At 44.4% G+C, this 26688-nt stretch overlaps 1 protein-coding gene across 5 annotated transcripts in view; it reads right to left on the reverse strand.

The window, feature by feature from the left end:
- GRHL2 (grainyhead like transcription factor 2) overlaps positions 1 to 26688 on the reverse strand; it is a 113771-nt gene that overhangs the window by 39661 nt on the left and 47422 nt on the right. For all 5 annotated transcript variants that reach the window (XM_006122408.4, XM_006122407.4, XM_006122406.4 and 2 more), the window contains exon 8: positions 15167 to 15261. In XM_006122408.4, the coding sequence (XP_006122470.1) occupies positions 15167 to 15261 (95 nt within the window). The remainder of the gene's footprint in view (positions 1 to 15166; positions 15262 to 26688) is intronic.

The following is a 26688-nucleotide window of genomic DNA, read 5'->3' on the forward strand; positions in this document are numbered from 1 at the left end:
TGGCCTATCCCCACATATTAATTTAAAAAAAAATCTTGCTGCCCCAAACACTTGGGACACACTCCTCGTAAAGATCTGTGAACCTTTCTCATTCTCCCCCTTCAAATCTCTTCTTCTCATTCTTCTTTGCCATGAAGTTTACATAAAACTTGAGAATAGTTAGGCAGCTGGTATGATAATGAATATTAAGTCTTTCTATTCCCCTGGTCTGGTCTGTCTGTATCCACCTGCTATCTCTTGCCGATACTTCGATCGTAAGATCCTCGGGGAGTTGCCTTTTTTCTTTGTTCTGTGTTTAGACAGCAACTAGCACAATGGGGGTCCTGTTCCATGACTGGCATTCCTAAGTGCTGTCACTGTACAAATAATAAAAATTATTACTTTTGCTGTGAAATACTAATTTCTCCCAATCCAGGACACCCCTCATGGCATTTTAAAAGTGAAAATATGATACTAAAAATCCAGTTGCCTTTAGTTATTTCCCACTGAAGCACTGAGGAAGAGCTTTGGTGGTCTCCATAGAAAGACCAAAGTCCTGTCTTTGCCCACTTTCTAGACTCCCTCCTCTGCCCCCGCCCCCTCTCCCCGGGCAGGCCTGGCAGGTACACAAACTATGGCAGTGGTCCCCAACGTGGTGCCTGCGGGCACCATGGTGCCCACCAGGGCATTTATGTGCACCTACCTAGTGACCAGGGCTGGCCCGAGCCATTCTTGCGCCCCAGACCCCAGAAGCCTGGTGCATGCACGGCCTCTGCCCCCGGTGCGCGGCGCATGCGTGGCCCCGCCCTGGGCGCCCGGCAGCCCCAAAAGGTTGGGGACCACTGAGCGATGGTGTGGGATTTTGAAGGTGTATCTACACTACAGAGGAAGATCAAAGCTGCTGCTGTTGATCTTTCAGGGTTTGAATTAGCGGTCTAGTTAACACAGCTAATTCGAACGGAGAGGGGCACTCCGGTCGATGCTGGTAACCCTGCTTTCACGAGGAGTAAAGGAAGTCCAATTAAAAGTGTTCTTCTTTCGACTTCCTGCAGTGTAGACAGCGCCAAAAGCCAAGTTAACCTGCTTTGACTTCAGCTACATAATTAACGTATCTGAAGTTGCCTATTTAATTCAACTTTGTCCTGTAGTGTAGACATACACTGAGAGTGCAGAGGAGAGATTCATGGGTGTTAGGAATCTATATGGTGGTATAAGAGTTAGAGACATCATGGAACTGCAGAGTCCTCTCCACACCCACGAAAGGAAAAAAATTGTTTAATGAGGACCATTTTCAGAAAGTCCAGACCCGCATATCACTGTGCTAGCTTGCACACAGAGACAAGAGCAGTACTGGTGTAGCTTTGGGGGAGGGGCACTTTCCTATACAGGCAGTCCCCGACTTACGCGGATCCGACTTATGTCGGATCCGCAGATACGAACGGGGCTTTTCTCGCCCCGGAGGACACGGACTGCGGGACCTCGTGGTCCCGCCGCCCGTGTACTCCGGGGCGAGAAAAGCTGCTCCCCGTCTCCCTGGTCTGCAGACCAGGAAGACACGGAGCAAAGCCGCAGAGGGGCTCGGGCAGCGGGGCAGCCCAGGCGTGCCTGGGCTGTCCCGCCGCCGGCTTCCCCCGAGGCTTTGCAAAGCCGCGGAGGGGCTGGGGCTGCAGGGCAGCCCAAGCGCACCTGGGCTGTCCCGCTGCGGGCATGCTCCAAGGCTTTGCTCCCCGTCTTCCTGCAGACCAGGGAGACAGGGAGCAAAGCCGCGGAGACGCCCGCAGGGGGACAGCTCAAGCGCGCCCGGGCTGTCCGGCTGCGGGCGTGCTCCGCAGCTTTGCTCCCCGTCTCCCTGGTCTGACCAGCAGACCAGGGAGATGGGGAGCAAAGCCTCGGAGCATGCCAGCAGCGGGACAGCGCGGTGCGCCTGGACTGTCCCGCTGCCCGCGTGCTCTGCGGCTTTGCTCCGCGTCTCCCAGGTCAGCAGACCAGGGAGACGGAGCAAAGCCGTGGAGGACTTGGGCGTCCCGCCACCCCCGTCTCCCTGGTCTGCTGGAGGGGGTGCAGCTAGTGCACCCCCCAGCAGACCAGGCTTTTCTTGCCTACCCCTAGGGTAGAGCAGCTGGGGGCTGCCGGGTTGGTCCCGCAGCACCGCTCTGGACCAACCCGGTAGCACCCCAGCTGCTCTGCCCCAAGAGTCCTGATTCAGCCGCTGCTGGTCAGTTTCAGCAGCGGCTGAATCAGGACGCCTGCGGCAGAGCAGGTGGGGTGCTGGTGGGTTGGTCCAGTAGCGCCGAGGAGCCGCGCTACTGGAGCAACCCAGCAGCACCCCAGCTGCTCTGCCCCAGGCGTCCCCAAGTCAGCTGCTGCTGAAACTGACCCGCGGCTGACTACAGGAAGCCCAAGGCAGAGTTGCTCTGCCCCAAGCTTCCTGGAATCAGCCGCTGATCAGTTTCAGCAGCAGCTGACTTGGGGACGCCTGGGTTTCTTAAGTTGAATCTGTATGTAAGTCAGAACTGGCGTCCAGATTCAGCCGCGGTTGAAACTGATCAGTTTCAGCAGCGGCTGACGCCAGTTCCGACTTACATACAGATTCAACTTAAGAACAAACCTACAGTCCCTATCTTGTACGTAACCCGGGGACTGCCTGTAATTGCAGGAGTTAATATTGCCAGGACTAATTTATGATGGAGCCGGCACAGTTTGTTTGCCTGACTGAGTTAATGGCATGGCAGCATTTCTGCACTTGATTGTATCACTCTGCTGCATTTACAAATGAAGTAGTTGAACTTTAACTGAAGTGAGGGGAGGGCATCAGGGAAGGGCCCTGGCTGAAACTGATTTTGAAACTGATAGTACTATTCAGCTTCAGTTTACAACCCAGCCTGTCCAGTTCCTTAGGCTAGACGTGGACATGGGTACAAATTTCTTAACCCAGTGGTTCTTGCTCTCATTTACCTTGTGTTTCTGTTACACTGTTCTGACAGCACCTTTAAGAGGATGTAAACATCCCTTTACGTTCCTAGACCATGGTGAAGAGCCTTAAGGAGTGAGAATCTGGCCTTGCAAAATTTCAGTCTATATTTTTGCACTGAAGGAGGAAGGAACTGAACACATCAGAAATTTGAAGGGGGCTACATCTAGACTGCAGGCTTCTTTCAGCAGAATCTTTTCCAGAAGAGGTCTTCCAGAAAACTTCTTTCGAAAGAGAGTGTCTACACAGCAAAAGTGCAACGAAAAAAGCGATTTGCTTTTTTGAAAGATTGCATCCACATTGATTGGATGCTATCTCACATTTAAGTTGTGATTACTGTGAACAGAGTAGACACCAGGGCACCTGTGCTTTTTCCTGGAAGCCTTTTCTTTCGAAAAAACTCCCTCTTCCATGTCCACACACGCCTTTTTCCAAAAAAGCTTTTTAAAAAAAAAGCTTCTTCCTCGTAGAAAGAGGTTTACTGCTGTCAGAAAACCCCCTCCGTTTTAAATACTTAGTAGTGTGGACGTAAGTATACTTTTTCTGGAAAAACAGACGTTTTTCTGGAAAAACTCTGCAGTGTAGACATACCCGGGGACACCCACACCACATTTGCACTTCATGTTTGTCCAATAGGTTGCTGATGGAGGAGTTTGTAAGTACAGTGTGCTCACATGAGACACAAAGCACTGCCCCATCTTATCCACTCCCAGACACTGTGCGTTCTCTCTGGCCTACATTTCTGGGGGTAGAAGAAATAGTAAGAGATATCAGAGAAGACAGGCTATTTGCTGCCACAGTCTTTCATTTTTCTGTAACTTTTCAAAAAAGATCATATTACAGAGACAGACTGATATCATTCAATGAGAATAATAGCTGGAGGTTTTAATTCAATATCCTAATCTTGCACAGTGACATTTCATCTTTCTAATGGTCAATGATTGTACATTTATGGCACACATATGAAGGTGAGGACTGGCATGCTGTGCTTAATGTTGTCTCATTTGGACCATGTGGGTAGACAGGTGGATTTGAATTAACACAGCACATTGATTTTCAGAGTTTTGTGCCTCAGAATGCTTTTCTATTAGCTTCCCTTTAAAGTAGGCTTTTGATCTGGAAAAGCAATTTACAACATGGTGGGGTGGGAAGACTGTGCAGCTTCTTGGAATTGATATTATTTCATTATTTTGCAGCACTGAAGATGACTCTTTGTCTGACCAGTCATTATTTATTTAAATGCTCGGGGAGTCCTTAAATTATTTCTCAGTACATTTTCAATTTTTACTGATTTTTTTACTTCGCCAATCTTCTCTAAACAGGATGGCACTTAGATACCATGGTGACTAAGGCTCTAGAAATAGATCAGTAAATAGGCAGGCAGCAGAGAGCACAACAAGAAATCAAATTACCCCATGCAGCAGGACTAGAAATTGAAGCACGGACTATTTTGCTCCAAACAGTAAAACTGCTATTTGCAAACAAATTATTTCTATAGCAAATACCTTTTCTGTTCTATATGTTCTATGAAATCACAAAAGATGAACCATACTACTGTCTTTCCACTTGTCCTATTGATAACTAACTACTCAGCTTCTAGTTTTGATCCCTTCTTAAAGTACATTACACTCCATCCCATATACAGGCAGTCCCCAGGTTACATGGATCCGACTTACATCGGATCCCTACTTACAAACGGGGTGAGGCAACCCCACACTAGCTGCTTCCCCCCAGCAGACCAGGGAGACGTGAAGCTAGTGCTCCCCCCCCCCCCAGCAGACCAGGGAGACGCGGAGCGGCTTTTCTCAGCAGACACCTCAGCTTGAGAATAAAGGACTGAGGGAAGTGAGGTGTGGGAGAATAGAACTGAGCTCTGGAGAAATGTTTGGCTAGAGTTTCCCCTACAATATGTACCAGTTCCGACTTACATACAAATTCAACTTAAGAACAAACCTACAGTCCCTATCTTGTACGTAACCCGGGGACTGCCTGTATACTGTGGAGGCAGGAAAAGGGAATAAGGGAATTTGTGTGGAGCCATCTTGGTCTTATTAACAAGAGAGCAAGAGTCAGGCTAAGTCTGTGGCCTGACAACGCGAGATCTGTAATTAGATGCTGCCTTCGCCTCTTGCCTCTATACGGAGATAAGGATAGAATGCTGACTCTGGTAGGGACCTTGAGATAAGGAGATTCTGGGTGGAACTAAATAACTGTTAGCCATTGGTGTTTGTAATGGGAAGGAGACTAATTGTTATTGTTATTATATTTAATAGACAGTATATAAACTGCTTCATAATTGCTTGTATTCGAAGATCTGCCTCGGGGGGGGGGCTCCCCCCCGTCCGAACCAGTTTTTCCCTTGTTGCAGCTCGTAATAAAACTGCCTCTGGCTACTTGTTGCTTACAAACTCAGAGTGAGGACAATGTTTTCTTCCACAATACTCTTCCTCAGAACAGAGGGAGACAAAGTTTGGAATTTGGTATGAGGGGAAAAGCAACAACATGGGAAAGGAACCTGATGAACTTCTGTTTGATTACTCAGACTGGAATCCTCTGCAGTCCCATCTGCCTCCCTTATTGCCTCCTCTGATATCTTACAGTGTAAATCTCCTATCCCCACTAGAAGAATTTAGTGATAATTATTGTAGCACATCTCAGCAGTGAAAGGAACCCAACTAATCTAGTGAATAATCTCTTTTCCCCTAATACTGACCCATGTTCATCTCCTCACTCCCTGAGATATTGACTGGGGAAAGTGAGCTGTTCTGACCAGCAGTGATTTCAGTTGCCCCTTCACATGAGGTCCACATTTCCCTAAATAAGACCCATATAAGCCTCACTCTTGTCTGAGGCTGAGAGCGCAAACAGTCTCTTTGAGGTAGCAGTACCACACCACAACTAGCCATGAAAGGGCATAAAAGATGCAAAATGCTCCAGGCCCATTCTTGCTGACATAATGATAGTCAGGAGTTGAGAGGACCAAAAGTGTCACATTCAGAGATCCGGGTGAAACATCTTAAGTCTGGGACCACAGGTGTTGCTAGACCAAAGAGCTGGGGAGTGCGAGCCAGTTGGGATTTCAATGGTGGGGTGGGGAGCTCCACCAGTGAGGCCAGTGGTGGCTGGGGAGCTCGTCCTGGGGAGCCCCAGCTAAGTGGGGCAGAAGGGGACCAGCGAGCCCCATCCCTAGACAGCCCAGGGCAGGCAGGACAGCAGCGGGTCTGGGAAGCCCTGTACCCAGGGAGCCCCAGTGGGGAGTGAGTAACAGCAGCAAGGCCACCAGCAGCCAGGGAGCCCCAGCCGGTGGACAGCAGCAGGGTCATGAAGGCTGGGGAGTTCCATACCCAAAGAGCCCTGGCCAGTCCACTGCTCCTGAGGCTGAGCCCAGTAGCAGCGGGCTGCAGCCCAGTGGCAGCGGGGCTGGAGCTGAGGCAGCCATAGGGAGAGGCAGTGGGCTAAGAGGACAGTGGTGGGGGACCTCACCTGATCGAGCAAATTCTCTCATTCAGGACTGGTCAGGCCTTCAGGGTGCCAGACCAGGGAGGTCCAACTGTAGCTGTTTGATTCAAGAGCCTTCTTGCCCTGGCCTCCTCCATGGTAGAGTCATATGGTTGGGCAACATAGGCTTGGAAAAAGCTGTAATCGCAGTACTAGAAATCACTGCTGTTTTCCCTAAAGCCCGATCTAATACTCCATATACAGGCATATTTGGGGTTCTGCTTACGAGCACTTGTGCCCCAATTCATTTACAAATATGACTCCAATACGTCATGCAGACTGGATCTTAACTATGTTCTGCAACCAGGAAAGAGCCTTGTTTGCATCTTTGGTGCAGAGAGAGCCTTAGTTAGGGCTCCACTGTTGTGAGGAGCCCATCTGAGTAGTAAGACAATTACAACATTTCATCCATCTGCTCACTCAAGCTAATGGGGGACCAAGGGCACTCTGACAATGAAAAATTAACCTGGAGAAATGTTTGCTGCATGAGAAGCTGACGTAACTGGCCTATGACAAAGAGAAAGAGAGACCAACCAGCCTATATTGTTTCATATTGGGAACCTATTGCCAGAATCTCTACCTCTTTTTAGGGAGGAGATTTTTTCGTGTGCAGCAGTTATGAAGATTACGTATTGTTTGATGGCAATGGCCAGGCTCAGGGATTAATTTCCCCTTTACTATTTAATCCAGCCGACATGACTCCTACCTCAATCTTGTGTTTTACACATTGTAAAGGTCTTTAGTCATTACATCTGTGACATATAATCCTTTGTTTGCGTTTCTTCCTTTCATCAACTTAAAAAGAAGTGATAGTTTTTTCACAACAAATAATAAAAAACTGTACAGCCATTTCTCTATATATTGCTGGCAATATATGGACTCTATACCCAGAGCTCTGTTCTTTATAGGACCAATCAGTCTTCAGCTTTTGAAACACCACATTCCATACTGTGATGCCAAAGAGATAAACAACATGTCTTTCACTGAAAAAAAAATCAATTCCATCATCCCTTTTATAAACCATAAGTGCAGCTTTATAGTTTCTCTTGCTATGCATTACCTTATAAATCCTATACAAAGGTGAGGCCTTTGATTTAGTTCAATACCAATGACTCCAGAGAATGTTTACATTTCTCTTTTGAAGCTTTCTTTACCCATACCACACCCCAGCAACTACATAAAAATCCCATTTGTCGTGAATCCCAGCTGCCTATTTACTGAACCATGTGCATACAATGAAATTTCAACCTTGCTTGCTGCCACAACCTTTTTCAATTATCTTCCTTCTACATATACAGATGGATGATTTATTGAAACTGGCTCTAAGCCTAACACTACAGAAGTTCAGGTACCAGTCCTCAAATACAAAACGTCGATTCCTCCCAGCTCTAAATAAAAAAAAAAAAAAAGTTTGAAAAAGACTAATCATTAGGGAAGGGACTTTTTTTTTGGTCCTGTGATTATGCAGCCCGTAGCACAGAGGTGGGTAATCATTTTTTGCCAAGGGCCACTTCAAAAATTTCTGAAGTTTTTGACATTTTTAAGTGGTCCCAGGCTGCACCGGAAGGGGCAGGGGCAGGATAGTTCCCTGCTTCCCCACCCACAGACCATGATTAGTCTGGGGGAGTATGTGAAGTCTTTGCCCTCCCCTCACCCCCCCCCCCCCCGAGTTTCCCCCTAGGTGCCCATGCCCCTGGCAATGGGAGGAGACTTTGTGCACTCTCCTTCTGCCGCTAGGCCAATCAGGGCTTGAGGGCGGGGGAGCGAGCAAAGTCTCCTCCCATCCTGCCAGGAGCACATGGTGATTCTAAGCACCGTGCACTCCTTGCAGGACAGAGGAAACTTCATGAGCTTCCCCCGCCCACAGGCACTAAGTGGCCTGGGGGCAGGGGAACGGCAGGGCCTCCGTGAGTCAGATCAACCTGCTTGGCTGGCCGATCCTGGCCCGCAGAGGCTCCTTTGCCCACCCCTGCCCTAGCACAATGTGGTCTGCTTGGCTGGCCGATCCTGGCCCGCAGAGGCCCCTTTGCCCACCCCTGCCCTAGCACAATGTGGTCATGGTCCAGGCCTGGAACTCATAGGGGTTACAGTAATAGAAAATAATAACAACAATAATAACTAATAAATTCTTCCCTAGTGAAATGGAATTTGATGTAGCTTTAGCAAGGACACGAGTAGGTAAGGCATAAATCCTGTACTGCTCACAAGATAAACAAGACATATTGTTTATATTGAGTATAACTTAACTGCATAGGTCGCCACATTACAAACACCTCAGCCCAATCTACACACTGCTTTGCATGTGCAATACAGTGATATTTTCCTTCATGAACAATGCACTGAATTGGTGCCTTGACTTTCATTTAAAGCTGTGGTTCTCAACTGGTGGTCCATGGACCACTAGTGATCCATGGTGATTTTTTCAGTGGCCCACAAGAACATTGTCCAAAGTCCACAAAAATTTTTTGATTGGCCTGGTGGTTCGTGGACTGAAAAGAGTTGAGAACCACTGATTTAAAGCAATCACTGGAAATAAATTGCCTATATGCATGTTTTTTTCTTCATGGAATAAGATGTAGTTCAGTCCAAACTATTTATGTTCGTTTTCAATTAATCATGCTCACAGCACCAATTTATTTTTGGTTATATCTTAAGAGTTTGTGCAGCTTAGGAAAAAATGTTTTCATGCCACTAGTGTTGTCTGGTTTTTAATTACTTTTCCTGAAACTTCAAATTTGATCATGAGTCAAACTGAAAATAAAGGCTATTTATTAATTGCAGTTAAGTCACACAATTAACTCAAAAAATTAATCATGATTAATTGCATGGTTAGTAACAGAATACCAACTGAAACATATTAAATATTTTGGATATTTTCTACATTTTCAAATATATTATTTTAGTCACAACACAGAATACAAAATATACAGTGTTTACATTATATTATTTTTATTACAAATATTTGCACTGTAAAAAAACAGCATTTTTCAATTCACCTTACACAAGTATTGTTGTAAAATCGGTTTTCTGTGAAAGTGTAACTTACAAATGTAGATTTTTTTGTTACTTAACAGCACTAATAAACAAAACAATGTAAAACTTTAGAGCCAATAAGTCCATGCAGTCTAAATTCTTCTTCAGCCAATCACTAAGTTAAAAAAAGATTACATTTACAGGAGATAGTGCTGCATGCGTTTTATTTACAAAGCCATCTGAAAGTGAGAAAAGGCACTTCCATGGCACGTTGCAAGGTATATACAAGCCAGATATGCTAAACATTCATATGCCCCCTCATGCTTTGGCCACCATTTCAGAGGATATGCTTCCATGTTGATGAGGCTTTTTTAAAAATGTGTTCATTAAATTTGTAACTGAACTCCTTGCAGAGAATTGTATTTCTCCTGCTCTGGAGTTTACCCACATTCTGCCATATATTTCATGTCCTAGCAGGCTTGAATGGTGCCTTAGCACAGTGGTTCTCAATTCGTTTCAGTCCACGAACCACCAGGCCAATCAAAAAATGTTCGTGGACTTTGGATGATGTTCCTGTGGACCACTGAAAAAGTCACCACAGTCTTAGCACATATTCATTTTAAGAACGCTTTAAGAGCATATTAGACAAAATGCAAAGAAGGTACTAATATGACATTTCTAAAAATAGCTTCAGCACTTATTCCAGGATTTAAGAATCTGAAGTGCCTTCCAAAATATGTAAGAGACGAGGTATGGAGCAAGCTTTCAGAAGCCTTAAAAAAGCAACACTCCCATGTGGAAATTACAAAAAACAAACCACCAAAAAAAATCACCTTCTGCTGGTTGCAGCTGACTCAGATGGCCAAAATGAACATCTGTAGGTCTGCTCTGCTTTGGATCATTATCATCAGCATGGACACGTGTCCAGGGGCGGATGAGAGTGCCGCGGGGCCCAGGGCAGGGCCACGGGGCCCTGGGCAGCAAAATTTCGCGGGGTCCCCCCTTTGAAACAGCGCATGTGCTGTGGTGCCGAGGCACATGCGCGGGGCCTCGGGAAGCGCAGGGCCCAGGGCAGCCGCCCCGCTCGCCCTGCCCTAAATCCGCCACTGCGCGTGTCCTCAGAAATGGTGGTTGAAACATGAAGGAATACTTGAATCTATAGCACATCTGGCACATAAATATCTTGCATTGCCGGTTACAACAGTGCCATGTGAATGCTTGTTCTCACATTCAGATGACATTGTAAACAAGAAGCAGACAACATTATCTTCCCTAAATTGTAACCAAACTTGTTTGTCTGTGTGATTGGCTGAACAAGAAGTAGGACTGAGTGAATTTGTAGGCTCTGAAGTTTTACATTGTTTTTATTTTTGAATGCAGGTTTTTTTATATTATAAATCTACATTTGTACACTCAACTTTCATGATAAAGAGATCGTACTGCAGTACTGGTATTAGATCAATTGAAAACAGCTGTTTCTTTTGTCTTTTACAGTGCAAGTATTTGTAATCAAATGTAAAGTGAACACTGTATACTTTATATTGTGTTGTGTTTGAAAATGTAGAAAACATCCAAAATATGCACATAAGTGGTATTCTATTACTAATTAACAATGCGATAAATTGTGATTCATTTTTTTAAATGCTTGACAGCTCTACTGAAAGAGTTTCTGCTGTCACCAAAGTTCCCCTAGATCTTTGTCATCTGGCTAAGCACTGACTTCAGCACATGTATAATACAGCAGGACAGTCACTGCAGAAATATTAGCTTTTTAGAATCACACAGCCACTCCATGCTTAATTATTTTTCATCTTCTGTTACCAGTATTAAAGGCTGCCTTCATGCTGAAATAGATGAGAAACCAGCTAATCACTTTGCTCTTAATAATTCTGTGCATAAAGTCCAAGTGGGGGAATGAAAGTGAGATGGGTTACTCCCCAGATATCCTTTTTTCCCCATTCTCTGCACTGATTAGGCCTCAGTTGGAGTATTGCTTCCAGTTCTGGGCACCACATTTCAAGAAGGATGTAGAAAAATTGAAGAAGGTCCAGAGAAGAGCAACAAAAATTATTAAAAGTCTAGAAAGGAGTATTCAGAAAGGGATGTAAGGTCATAGTGGACCACAAGTTAAATATGAGTCACCAGTGTAACACTGTTGCAAAAAAAGCAAACATGCTTCTGGAATGCATTACAGGAGTGGTGTGAGCAAGACACGAGAAGTCATTCTTCCACTCTACTCTGCACTGATCAGGCCTCAATTGGAGTATTATGTCCAATTCTGGGTACCACATTTCAAGAAAGATGTGGAGAAGTTGGAGAAGGTCCAGAGAAGAGCAACAAAAATGATTAAAGATCTAGAAAACATGAGCTATGAGGCAAGGCTGAAGGAATTGGATTTGTTTAGTTTGGAAAAGAGAGGGAACATGATAGTGGTTTTCAGGTATCTAAAAGGGTATCACAGAGAGGAGAGGGGAAATTGTTCTCCTTGGCCTCTGATAATAGGACAAGAAGCAATGGGTTTAATCTGCAGAAAGGGAGGTTTAGGTTGGACATTAGGAAAACCTTCCTAACTGTCAGGGTGGTTAAACACTGGAATAAATTGCCTACGGTGGTTGTGGAATTTCCATCACTGGAGATATTTAACAGCAGGTTAGACATCTATTGGGGAAGATATAGACCATGTTGGGGCCTGCCATGAGGGGAGGGGACTAGACTTGATGATTTCTCGTGGTCACTTCCAGTTCTAGTATTCTATGATTCTGTGATTCTAAAAAAACCCTTAAAAAACAATGAATAATCTAGTAACACCTTAAAGAGTAACAAAACATGTAGCTAGTATCATGAGCTTTTGCGGGCAAAATGATTTGTTAGTCTTTAAGGTTCTACTAGACTATTTGTTGTTTTTAAAGTTTTTCCTGTTACAGACTAACTCAGCTACCCCTCTGAAGTCTATAATTCTAGTGACACTCTCTTAATAGCTACATTGTCTTTCTGCTGAGGAAGCTGAGATGAGGCTTGACATGGCTAGGCAAGATGATCTCATCTTCTGACTCCACTGAGCCCCAGATCTATCCCATAAATTCATCAACGATTTAGATATTGGCCTAGAAAGTACGCTTATTACGTTTGCAGATGATACCAAGCTGGGAGGGGTTGCGACTGCTTTGGAGGATATGGTCATAATTCAAAATGATCTGGACAAATTGGAGAAATGGTCTGAGGTAAACGGGATGAAGTTTAATAAAGACAAATGCAAAGTGCTCCACTTAGGAAGGACTAACCAGTTTCACACATACAGAATGGGAAGCGACAGTCTGGAAAGGAGTATGGCAGAAAGGGATCTAGGGGTTATTGTGGACCACAAGCTGAATATGAGTCAGCAGTGTGATGCTGTTGCAAAAAAAGCAAACATGATTCCGGGATGCATTAACAGGAGTGGTGTGAGCAAGACACGAGAAGTCATTCTTCCGCTCTACTCTGCGCTGGTTAGGCCTTAGTTGGAGTATTGTGTCCAGCTCTGGGCACTGCATTTCAAGAAAGATGTGGAGAAATTGGAGAGGGTCCAAAGAGCAACAAGGATTAGTAAAGGTCTAGAGAACATGACCTATGAAGGAAGGCTGAAAAATTTGGGTTTGTTTAGTTTAGAAAAGAGAAGATTGAGAGGGGACATGATAGCAGTTTTCAGGTATCTAAAAGGGTGTCATAAGGAGGAGAGAGAAAACTTGTTCATATTGGCCTCTGAGGATAGAATAAGAAGCAATGGGCTTAAACTGCAGCAAGGGAGGTTTAGGTTGGACATTAGGAAAAAGTTCCTAACTATCAGGGTAGTCAAACACTGGAATAAATTGCCCAGGGAGGTTGTGGAATCTCCATCTCTGGAGATATTTAAGAGTAGGTTAGATAAATGTATATCAGGAAGGGACTAGACAGTATTTGGTCCTGCCATGAGGTCAGGGGACTGGACTCGATGACCTCTCGAGGTCCCTTCCAGTCCTAGTATTCTATGGTTCTATGATTCTATGAAATTCCATGGCACAGTGAAAGCTTCAGCCTGAATAGGTAAGAAAAGCCACCATCAAGAATGAGGAGGAAATGTATGCTGACTGAGGATCGACTCCTGTTCTCACTGAACTGAGCAGGTATGTTGCTATTGATTTCAGTGGCAGTAGGATAGAATCCTGAAGGATCTGAGTTTGTTGCCATGGAGCCAGATCCAAACCCCACGAAAGCTGATAGTTAGATGCCCACTGAATTCAGTGTGCAATATATCAGGTTCATAGAGAATGATTCCTCTGCCTCTTCCAGTCTACACCAAGGAACAGTGGGAAAATCAAGGGTTACAGCAAGATGAGCCAGCATTACTGAAGCAGTAATTCTGATATAATTGAGGAGATAAAAGAGGTCTCTGAATTCTTTGTGTGTGTGTTTGTTTCTTTTACTTAGGTCCAAACTGAGATTCTGTGTCAAAGTTTTGGATAGCCTTCCTCTGCTGACAGCCAGACCCTGACTCCTCTACTCAGGCTGAGTAGTACATTTCTCCCCAAATTGTTCCACTCTGCCAGAGGGAGGATTTGGATCTAAATCAGCTGGTGACCAGGTGGAGCAGGCAACGATGGAGAAAGAAAAGATCTAACTCTAGAAACAGGATGTGGGTGCGTCTAGACTGGCAAGATTTTGCGCAAAAGCAGCTGCTTTTGCACAAAAACTTGCCAGCTGTCTAAAATTTGCGCAAGAGCACTGACATTCTACTGAAACAAAATACAGGACTATGTAGCACTTTAAAGACTAACAAGATGGTTTATTAGATGATGAGCTTTCATGGGCCAGACCCACTTCCTCAGATCAAATAATGGAAGAAAATAGTCACAACCATATATACCAAAGGATACAATTTTTAAAAAAATGAACACCAGACTAACACGGCTACATCTCTATCACTATTTGACATTCTACTGTAAGAATTCAGTGCTTCTTGCGCAAATACTTTGACACTCCCACTCAGGGATAAGCCCTCTTGTGCAAGAACACTGGCTAAAATTGCCATCGGAGCTTTCTTGCGCAAAAGTGCGTCTATACTGGGCGTGGATGCTTTTGCGCAAAAGCACTTTTTGCACAAAAGCATCCGTGCCAATCTAGATGCTCTTTTGTGGAAATACTTCTAACGGAAAAACTTTTCCGTTAAAAGTATTTCCGCAAAATCATGCCAGTCTAGACGCAGCCGGTATGTCTGAGCTTTGCTGAGTACATACCCACTGGCTTCAGGCTGGTTTCTACTTGGTACAGCTCAGCTGTGCCTGTGCTTCTGCTACTAGCAGTTCTACAGCTGCACCACAATTAATACTTATGCTAACTCACTGAGAGCGAGAGCAAGCATGTGTACACAAGCAAGAGACTCACACTCCTAGCTGACACTGGGACGTGGGGGGAAGGGGCGATACATTTTAGTGCCTGGTGATAACTCAGCACAAGTTGTACCTTTCATGTTATCATCTAACCTGCTAACTGCATCTTCCACATTCAACTGGAACTGAACAGTAACTTAAATTTCCTACAGGTACTGTCCATCACACCACCTTCTGATGGGACCTCAGAGCAGGAGCTGACCAAGCTTTTAATGTGCTACCTCTGAGGATGTGGAACGTGTTCACTTCTGTCTCTTTTATGCTTATTAAGGGGGTGATGGTGTGGAAAGTGATATTTATAAATATCATAAAAACAACACATTCACTCTGTACTGCTACTCACCTTGGCTTCATCATTGACATCCCAAGTAAAGGACACAGCATTGTATGCTATTTCTTCAATGTTCCCAATGGTGTTAAAGCTCTCCTTGTAATCAGCTGTAAGACACATCCAATAAAAATGACTTTTAAGAACAGAGTTCTCTCATTTATTTTCATACTTCACAGAGTCTTCTGCAAGGTTGTCCTTTGCCTTTTGATGCAGGTCTATCTAGACAGGAAAGCTATGCTATTGCTCATGTTTCATTATTAAAAATCTGATTTACAAAATTAAGATCACAGCTGTTCAGAGTAGTAAATCTTCCTGGAGCCACATTCTTTATTACAACTGCGATAGCTGGATTTTTACTGGAGGTTTTAGTCTTAACATGGAACCAATGTTTCTGAACAGGAAATGAATGTGTGCTTGTTAACGTGGCAGTAAGAAGGAAAGGCTGAAACTGGAAAGCTAAACAAGGTAGTGGAAACAGTCAAAGGAACATTTAACCCTTTGTGGAAACACACGGAGCCGAGGAAACCAATGCACCTTGCAACAAAGTTTGAGGAAGGCTTGCAACATGCTATGCAATATTAGCCTGATATTGTTTTGCTATCTATAGGTAGCTTCCTTCCAATTTGACTACCAAGCTTTTTTGTTTTTGTTTTGCAATTTAAATAAATAATCCATTCATCACCAACTGCTAAAAAACAAAAACAAACAAAGAAAAAACATCAGGAACATGTTCAGTAGTGTCCACAGAGCAGTGATTACACGCTCACTCTGCTTTCTGATAACTGAAGGTACAACGCATTGGATCTTTAACAAGGGGACCCTTTCTTCCAAAAATATAACTAGCAGTAACAAAAACAAGCAAAAAAAAAACCAATCCCAAAGCAAAACCCATGAAAGTTTAAAACAAACAAAAAACAGAAGTAACCAAACATCCCCTCTCAATTAATTGATTTTTGTTTCCTCGGGGCCTATGATGTCATAACCCTATCAATACTCTAGTCAGCCAAAGAGTATTAAAAAGAAAAAACCGCTGTGTAAATGAGACCTGAATTTCTAATGTAGAAAACAGCAGGAAAAAAATTTGAGAGAAGGAAGCAGGAATATGGCAGATTTCAGCTTTTCTTTATACAGCACAGAGAAGCAAAAAAGGGACGATAACCCATTTTCCTCCCTTACCTTTAATATTTCTAGTTCCACATGTAATCATAGATTAAAAGCTTTCAGATTCTTCAAAGAGAAAATATGTCACCCCTCCATGGGGCATATGCTGCCTGAAAATCCCTGGAGAGGTATAATTGTACTCAGTACCAGAGGGCTCTGATTACTCAGTGCAATAACTTATTTTAACTTCTGCCTGCATCTGCACTTCAAAAGTAGGTTGGTTCATGGCTTTGTGATCAGTGGTAGAAAGTGAATGTTTGACACTCAGTAAGTGATGGTCCAATATGAATTTGGTATTCTTTTTCTCAACCTTGTTATTCCTTTAAGAAAAATGAACATTATCTAGGTTTCACAAAATAATTAAGAAGCAACAATACTTTCAAGTATGCTTGCATGGCAAAAGTGTCAGTTTTGTGCGTGCAATAAAGAGCAGAAGTATAATTACTGTACATTTATCTGAAGCACAAGGATGCTGTCTGGACTAGTGACACAACATGCTTGAAATGCTTGAAACAGGTTGGATCAAAGAACCACAGGCATGGCATGAAACTTTCAGTGAGGTCAAGCAATTGGACACAGTGAATGTGTCTAAAGAAGGTCTCTGGACCTTTATCCACACTGTGAACACAAGTCATCTTTCTAAATGAACAAATTGGCTTTCCAGTTTGTAATGGAGAACGCAAGCAAGAAGAATTAGGAAATATACATATGCAGTTTAGTATGCACATGCACCCACCTTCCCACCCACCCCTTCGATTTATGATTCACCCAAAAATGCCTTGTGCAAATGATTGCTGCTCATGAACATGCTGTGTAGGTGTATCTTGGAAAGGGGTGAACAAGAGTCTTGTAAAGACATATGTTTTCTTCACATAAAAGACAATAAGTATCCACCATGCCACCAGCATCTCTCTTCCCCCAAAACACGCCCCCCATTTCCTGACCTGCCATACACATGCCTCAGGAAATGTGCAACATGCCATATAAAAGCAGGGCTGCACATTACTCCCTTCAGCTCAAAGATAACTAAAGAATCCAGAGCAGAGAAATCAGTCTTGTGGGGTTTTGAAAATGACCAACTGGAGCTGCTTTAAGCATCAGCCTAGCTGCTGCTTCTAGGACAGGCGTGGGCAATAATTCTTGGGGGGGGGGGGGGCACTTCAAACATTTGTAAGTAGTCATGGGCCACTGGGCAGGGCCTTTAAATAGCAGGACTTGAAAGGGCTCATGTCTCCCCCGCAGCTCCCAGGCATCACGTTAGCTAGAGATGGGAGCTGCGAGCCCTTCCAACTCCTGCTGTTTGAAGGCCGTGCAGCTCCCTGTCTTGCTGCCAGCGCGTTGCCTGGGAGCTGCTGACACGCGAGCCCTTTCATCTTCTTCTTTTGAAAGGGCTTGTGCCTTCCCTGGGGCTGTTGCCTGACAGCCGTGGGGAAGGAGCTAGCCCTTTAAATAGAAGCAGTTGAAAGGGCTCGCGTGATCCTGGCTCCCAGGCAATGTGCTAGAGGTGTGGGAGCTGCGAGCCCTTTCAACTGTTTTTCGCCCTTTAAATAGAAACTGTTGAAAGGACTAGCAGCTCCCGCGCCTCTAGTGCGTTGACTGGGAGCTGAGGTTGCACGAGCCCTTTCAACTGCTCCTATTTAAAGGTCTTGTGTCTTCCCCATGGCTGCCACTTCCCAGAAATGAGTTAGGGGGCAGAGCCAAGAACTGTTGTGTGAGCCAGATAAGAGTTAGGCAGGCCACATCTGGCCCACTGACAGGCTCTTCCCCCCCTCCCCCATCCCCGCTCTAGGTGCTACTTCAATATAAATGTTAACTAACAATGAACTATCAATTAGAAATCATTTCCATGGATAGTGGAAGGCTGTCACCATTGTACTTTTTCCTCTCAAGTTGCTGCTGCTTCAACAGCTGTAGAAAATTAGCGTTACTTGATATGCAACAAAATGACTCTGCAAGAATTATTTTCATTTTGTTTGGAAAATTCTATAAAGCAATATTGAAATTTGCAGTCTACTAAACCACTATCAATTCATGACCTGGGTAAAGCTTGCAAGAATTAGATGCTAGGGGTAACCATTTTTGGTTTAAGCATCCAAATGATATCAATATTAGGCAAAATAACAGTAAAACTGTACCACTTTTGATCATATTATGGTACCAATACTAGCCAAATGAATACAGCCTGTTGTAATGTCATCCGCTACTATATTCTGTATGCTCCATTGGTTTTGAAGAGGTGGGATGGAGTGGGATGTCCGAGCATGTAAGTGTTAAAAGGTCAGAAATATTCCCCAGTCCTCCTATGGAATGAAGAAGGTGGAAGCACCTATACCTTTTCCACAGAAATCCATACCTGCATTTAACATTGATTTTGTAAATTCCCTTTGTTTCCTGCTAACTCTGGGCATAAATAATTTCTCATTTAGAACAGTACTTAACCATCTGCTTAAGTTTAAGTATCTGCTTTCCCATTAATGTAATTGGGATGTAAGCTTGCACTAATAAACATCATCCAATGATTCCCCAGCCCAGGCCCGCTGATGGGGGAGGGGAAACAAAAGGGGCAATTGCACATGGGCCTTGGGGGGGAGGGGCAGGAGTCTTCAGCGCTGTCTGGAGTGTTTTTTTCAGACTCCCCCTGCCTCAGTTTGGTCTCTTCAGCCTTGAGATGCGTAACTGAGGAGTGGGAAAACTGACTTGCAAGTTTCAGGAGTTGTCAATAGCACTTTACATCATTTCAGTATTTGGTTTATTGCTAATACACACATCCTCTTTTAATGGAAGACAAAAATGGAGTCACACTCTTCACCTGTGAACACCTGTGTTCTGGCTTCACTCTGGGCATACTACCGTGCTCTCAATACTGAACCCTGAGACTGAAACATCAACCTGCCATGCAACCTCAGTTCATCACACGATCAGTAGATGATGCTTTTCTGCAAGCGTCACAGTAGAGATGAGCCCAAGCCAAACCCCCAAACCTGGACACTGCTGAATTTGGGTAAAAGTTGGCTCCACATCTGCAGTTTGCAGCTTAAGCCCAACTCTAATTCAAAGAAGCAGAACAGTGCAAAAAACCTGATGACAGGAGCACCTACAAAGAAGCAGCATGATGGAATATTGGCACAGGGACACGGACACCCCTGCTGATAGTGGGTATCGCAGCTGGAACCATCAGCACCAGCCCCTATTCTCTGAATAATAATACAGGAATTACTCCTTTTGCTCTGAGCACCACTGTTGTTATGTAGGCCATGCTTTATATTAAGGATATATTTCTGAATAGTTTATAAAGGATTAGTGAATGATCATAGAGGTTATAAGCATGTAATGACTAATATGTGACATTGAAGGCTATGAATACATAAGTATAAGATGTTATTACAATCTACGACAATTGTTTACCACAACATCAGTTAATCGTTTCTTAACCCTTTATAAATTATACTGTAATTTCAACATGAAGTGTGTGCAATATGCAGTACTTGTACCATGCCTAAATTTGTTACAGCTGCCTCAGGAAAAAGAGCTAGACAATGCCCTTCCTCAAAGAGTTTACAAGCTGGAATATAGAAATGACACAGCCAGATCATATGAGAACAGACCAGAAATGAATTTCTTGGACCTGTCACTAGAGAGAGATATGATCACAAACACTAAGCCACTTTATTGTTATGTGAACACTCTGGGGAAAAAGAATTCTTCCCCTCCAAGAGAAAGCTGGTAGCTACTGAATTATCTCTAAGAAGGCCCTGACATGAGGAATAATAAACTGACTATAAGTAATTCAGTAATTCACATACAGATCTATATGCAAACACAATTTTGTGAAAATTAGACACAATGCTGCATAGTGTCTTCAGTCTCTGTCACAATTTGCCCCCGTGTGGAATAGATGTAACATACACTAAGCAGTTAGTAATTGCCAGACCATGTAAAAGAAAACTGCAGGGCTACGTCTACACTGGCCCCTTTTCCGGAAGGGGCATGTTAATTTCAGCGATCGTAATAGGGAAATCCGCGGGGGATTTAAATATCCCCCCGCGGCATTTAAATAAAAATGTCCGCCGCTTTTTTCCGGCTTTTAGAAAAGCCGGAAAAGAGCGTCTACACTGGCCCTGATCCTCCGGAAAAAGCGCCCTTTTCCGGAGGATCTTATTCCTACTTCGAACTAGGAATAAGATCCTCCGGAAAAGGGCGCTTTTTCCGGAGGATCAGGGCCAGTGTAGACGCTCTTTTCCGGCTTTTCTAAAAGCCGGAAAAAAGCGGCGGACATTTTTATTTAAATGCCGCGGGGGGATATTTAAATCCCCCGCGGATTTCCCTATTGCGATCTCTGAAATTAACATGCCCCTTCCGGAAAAGGGGCCAGTGTAGACGTAGCCCAGCAGTTTTGCTGAGCACCGCATTGGAAAGCTCACATATAAGCTACTAGAAGATTTACCCAGTTTTGCTTGGGTGCTTAACTCAATTAACTTTTGTTTTCCTTCATTTAAATTGTTGCTCTGGGGTTGGACTGGGGATGAGGGGTTCAGGATGGGGGTTGGCCTGGGGAGAGAGGACAGCCCCAGCCTTCTCTTACCCCAGCAGCTTTTGGCCAGGTGAGAAGCACCTTTCCATAGATGCTACAGCTTCAGGCACAGCCGGGCAGATCCAGATTCGTCTGCCCCCCTGTACTCTCCAACCAGAGTGAGGAATGCAACAAACTATGCACTTTCCCCTTGCTCCCTGACGAAAGGGAACAGACAGGGATACTCCTATATGGGGGGGGACGACCTTCAGCCCCCCTTCCTAAAAGATGCACAGGGAACTTGAGAGTGGAAGGCTCAGGGTTGGGGCAGTCCCAGATAGGGGAGGTGTGCCCCCAGCCAGCCCGTTTCACCTGACTGGTGATTCTGTCTCTTTTCTGTATGGTTTTCTGAGAAGCATAAGAACATAAAGACGGCCATACTGGGTCAGACCAAAGGTCCACCTAGCTCAGAATCCTGTCGGCTAACAGTGGCCAATACCAGCTGCCCCAGAGGGTGTGAACAGAAACAGGTAATCATCAAGTGACCCCTTTCCTGTCATCCATTTCCAGCCTCAGAAGCTAGGGACATCATTCCTACCAATTCTGGCTAATAAGTATGTATGAACTTAACCTCCAAGAATGTATCTATCTCTTTTTTGAAAAGCAATCCCATACCAGGCACATCCCATTTTCCTGGCACAGCCAAACCCTTAGCTTGCTTTATGTTATGAAAAGAAGAAGCTGTATACAGAATGTGGTGGTCCTAGTTCTGACCATTTCTTGAACAAACAGACAGCTGAACAGACAGTCACACAAACTCTCTCAAATATACAGTAGAAATGTGGCAATCGTTTTGTTCTGAAGTGGCAGCATCACTTTTGACACCAGGGCTGTGTCTACACTGGGCCACTTATTCCGGAAAAGCAGCCGCTTTTCCGGAATAAGCTGTGAGCTGTCTACACTGGCCCCTTGAATTTCCGGAAAAGCAGTGACGATTTACTGTAAGAAATCAGCTGCTTTTCTGGAAAAACTATGCTGCTCCCGCTCGGGCAAAAGTCCTTTTCCAGAAAACTGTTCCGGAAAAGGGCCAGTGTAGACAGCCCAGTAGTCTTTTCCGCAAAAAAGCCCCGATCGTGAAAATGACCATCAGGGCTTTTTTCCGGAAAAGCGCGTTTACATTGGCCATGGACGCTTTTATGGAAAAAGGGCTTTTCCAGAAAAGCATCCTGCCAATGTAGACGCTCTTTTTCCGGAAATACTTATAACGGAAAACTGTTCCGTTTTAAGCATTTCTGGAAAAAGGTGCCAGTGTAGACACAGCTCAGGTGTTTGGTAGCTAAATGACTAACATTTTGGTTCCTGATTAAAGGAAAATTTGTTTTGTAAACATTTTATTTGGCAATGATAACCACCAAAGAACGTATTTCAACTGCATAACTGAAATACCACATAATAGTGTCTAAACTCTAGAGACTCTATAGAGATCTGAACTTATTCCTGAGAAATGTTTTGGCAAAGTTTAGATGCATATTAAATAGTTCCTGTGTTTGAGACTGAAGATTGTATCATTAAACCTAGTTATTCCAGGTTTCATTCAAGCTTACAGTCTAAATAAAAACTACAGATCTGAATGCTTGGAAGTTAGTACCGGTCAATTTCTCTTCAGATTAATACAATTTTAGCACATGAAACAGACTGCTTATGCACAGCACTCCAGTATCCTGAACACACACTGCAGATTCACTTGTTTGGGCAAAGAGTCTAAAATGTGTCAATTAAACTATTGTGAAATCCTGGTCCATTGAAGTCAGTGGGAATTTCATCCCATATCATCAAAGGTGCAAAGATATGAACATTGGTATTGCAGCATGTATGTACTAGTGCCAAAATATGGGGCTTTAAACAACAGTTGTGACATGATACATCTTCTCTCTACATTTGCTCTGTTAGTGCATTTCCTCTGAGAACTAAACAGACATTCATTTGGACTGGAAGCCAAAATGGAATTTTTAATCACTCCCCTTCAGCAGATGAACAGTTTTCAACTTGATCACTGGGGTTGGGCTGGTAGCAGGAAATAATTCAGTAATAGCTCCTCAGCAGCTTTCTCCAAATAGGTGGGTTTTTAAACAGGCCTGTGACGGGGCCAAAGGGGCCTGAGGCTCCCAGCTGCCACCACGGGTATCACAGCAGCAATGACGGAGAAGAACCCTTTAAATCACCGCTGGAGTGCGGTACACTCCAGGCAGCTCTGAGGGCTGCCTGGGTGGTGGGGAGTATTGTGCTGCAGGTGAAGTCGTGCCCCTTCCACCTGAGGCTCTGCCCCTTTTGGGAGCATAGAGCTGTCCCCTCCCCACCTTGCCCAGTGGCTTGGCAATTCTGTCAGCCCTGTGTTTCTAAATAATCCTAGTCTAAGACCTTGTCTACACTATAAAATTAAATCAAGCTGTGTTAGGTTAACTTACAGACACCATAATAATTCCTGCATTTTTTCATGTCCATCTACCCTCCTTCTGCTGGTGGTGCGTGTCCTCACTCGGAGCCCTTCCACTGACTTATGAAGGGCAGTGCCCAGCAGCCGGACTCCCAGCTGGGAACTCAGCAAGGAGCTGAAAGCTGGGCTGTCAGCCTCAGGCAGGGAGAATTGCAGATATGAGCTGCATGCAGAGCCCACAGCGCAGGTTCTCAGCGTGTGCAGCAAAGTTCCAGCTGTCAGCACTGCCGGGCTCATAGCTGGATCCCCTGCTCTGCTGGTGTAGTGGGAGTTACAGTGGTGGGAGGAACACCGTGGTGTGTATGCTTACAGAATAGGTTGACATAAACTGCCTTACGTTGATCTAGCTCTGTGGTGTACTTCTGGCCCCAGTAAAGACTGGCAACCACGGGTGGCTGGTAAGGTAGGCAAGGGAAGGCATTGCCTTCCCAAAAGTGCCTATACTACCCAGCCACCCTAGAGGGGTTGGGGCAGCACCATGTGGCAGCCTAGCTCCCCAGTGTCCCGGGAATGCTGGGGCCACACTGCACAGGAGCCCGGCTCCCAGGCAGCCTGGGAACGCTTGGGCCTCATCACATGACAGCCCAACTCCCCAGTGGCAGGGGAAGAGTGGGGCTGTGCCGTGTAGCAGCCCCAGCTCCCAGCTGGGGTTGGGCAGGGCTTGGCTGGGGGTAGGGAAAATGTTGTGAAGGGGCAAGGTCTCGGGGAAGGGGCTGGGCTTTCGGGGGGAGGAGCGGGGCTTCAGCTGCCTTTCCCAGCTGGGCCTTCACCCGCCACCCATGCTAGCAACATCTGAAAGTGGGTGAGCGAACCTGATGTGCTTTTCTCATTCTTCCCCTTCCCTCCCTGCACTCAATTGTTTGGTTCCCTCAGGCAGTCAAACTAAGATAAACTCTGCCTGCTTTGGTCTAGCACACTCCTTAGGCCAGAAATCTGAGCAGATGATGGTGTATGTGAATTGCACTTGGGGGGTGGAGGAGGAGCTTTTGATGTCTAGACACTCCCAGGCTATGTCTACACTCGCAGCTTCTTGCATGAGAAATATGCAAATGAGGCTAAATGTGGAATATCGCTAAGCCTCATTTACATACCTAATGAGCCGCCATTTTGCAGAAGAGGCTCTTGTGCCGGAAGGAGATGTCTACACTGCCCCTTCTTGCGCAAGAAAAAGCCTCTTGCGCAATGCCGTTATTCCTGAAAATAAGCAGTGTAGCGACATTGCCCAAGAGGGCAAAAATGGCGGCTCATTAGGTATGCAAATGAGGCTTGGCGATACTCCACACTTCGCTTCAGTTGCATATTTCTCGCACAAGAAGCCGCGAGTGTAGACATAGCCTCAGAGATTTGGATTTTAGGCTTTTTGGCAGCAGGTAGAAACTGCCAAGGATAAGACTTTCCCAAGCACATGAGGAGGGCAGCTGCAGGCTCTCAGAGAATCTTGTAAATGCCTGTGATGGGATGAGTAATAAATGAGTTGATCAGGATAACTCATCAGGGGTTCAAACAGCTTCACTCCCTGTTTTGAGTGAGATAGCTGAAAGCAGAAAGCAGAAAGCAAAAGGAGCTGGGCAGTGCTGTGTGCTAATTGGCAGGCACTCACATAGATGCTGAGCTCCTGAGCAGACACCAAGAATGGATCTCTGAAAAAGCGTATTGTTTTGCAGAAAAGTTGAATAGCAAGGACGTCTTTGTAGCAGGATCAATTTAGCCCTAGGAATGGAGTTTCTGTAGGTTTCTCTTTCACATTTTCTAGGGCTTAGGCTATCATATATGAAGTGCTGAATGAACATGATGTTGTAGCATATTGGGCCCTGATCCAAAACAGAGTGCAGGTGGACTGCTGTGTCTGCACCGAGACCTATTATTTGATTTTAATGGGGCCCTGCATGGATGAAATAGTCCATCAGTTCACTATTTTTAAGGCATCAGGCTTTGGAAAGGAGTCTGTAACAGCATTGGGTGAAAGATCATGTCTTGGTCAATGAACCTTCTTGTTTTTAACAATAAAGAGCTTTGCCTTGAATAGTATCAGTACAGGCTTATTAGAAGTGTGAAATTTTGTTGCATTAGTAATACTATTGTTGTCTTTAATTGCTGCTGAACAAAAGCATCTGTGAAACACAGGAGGCAGCACAATTTGGGGGTAAATCTAACCTTTAAGGATACCTCTCAAGAAAACAAGGCCAGCAAATAAACTGGAATATGGATTTATTCCCTTGAAACCAAATAGTGAATTTCTCAGAGACAGCATTCAGCTATATTATTATTAAAAAATTATTTTCCCAGGACCAAATATGATTATCTGAGTTTGGACACTATTATACAATTCCTGAAAATTTCTGGAATTTCTTCTATCGAAAGCAAAAAACACCCCCCAAAACCACCAATCACTAATGTTTAATACACTGAAAATTTAGCTGTTGACAGCAGTGTATACAATCTAAAAATAGTGAATAATGCCACTTATCTTCAAAATTAAAGTCAAGAAATAAATAGGAGAAAACTTTACAGAGGAAATCCTCATAAGCTGATTGTGAGTCCTCATTAGTGTTCTAATTAAAGATTAAAGATTAATGAAACAGGCATACACAGGCACCCTGATTCTGCAAGGCACTTCAGCATATACTCGAGTCCCAGAGACTTCAATAGGATTTTGGCACATGCTTAACTTGTGAGTGTCTCCATCTTTCTTCAGCAAATCGCTTAAGCACATACTTATGCTTAGGCATTTGTTTATGTGGGAAAGTTTCACTGGTGACATGGGTATAATTATACTGGCAGAGTAAAACTTTTGTAATTATATTGCAGAATAAGTGTGTCACTTTTTAGCTTAGTTTTTAATAGCTTACCAGGAGACATAAATTAAATCAGGAAAAGACATTTTTATACTGGAATAAGAGTGTCCTCATAGGCGGGTTATACTAATATAACGAGTGGTTTAAATTCACAACTTGTCTTACACCAGTATAATTTTCCCCGGAGACTAGCCCTAAAAGACAGCTAACTAGAAACAGAGGAGCAGCTTAGGCATTCATTTAAAAAGAGTGCTTGGGACATTCCACAAGTTTAGGCTTGCAAAGTTCCCAAATTATCATCGTTTTTGTTGAGAAGAGTTTCCCCATGTAGAGGCGCTGGAGTGCATGGGGCATAGGTTTCCCATCAATGGAGGAGTTGGGGCTATGAGAGTGTCTGAGTCCCACCTGACTGCACAGCTCTTTTTACTGTTTTTACACTGGTTCTTTCATCTGGAAATGGGTGACAGGGGAGGGATCACATGAGGATTACCTGTTGTGTTCCCTCTCTTGGGCATCTGGTATTGGCCACTGTTCTATTTCTCTCCCATAATGACAAACTGCACTTCTCCACATT

Source organism: Pelodiscus sinensis, chromosome 2 (assembly GCF_049634645.1).
Source record: "Pelodiscus sinensis isolate JC-2024 chromosome 2, ASM4963464v1, whole genome shotgun sequence".
Taxonomy (NCBI): Eukaryota; Metazoa; Chordata; order Testudines; family Trionychidae; genus Pelodiscus; species Pelodiscus sinensis.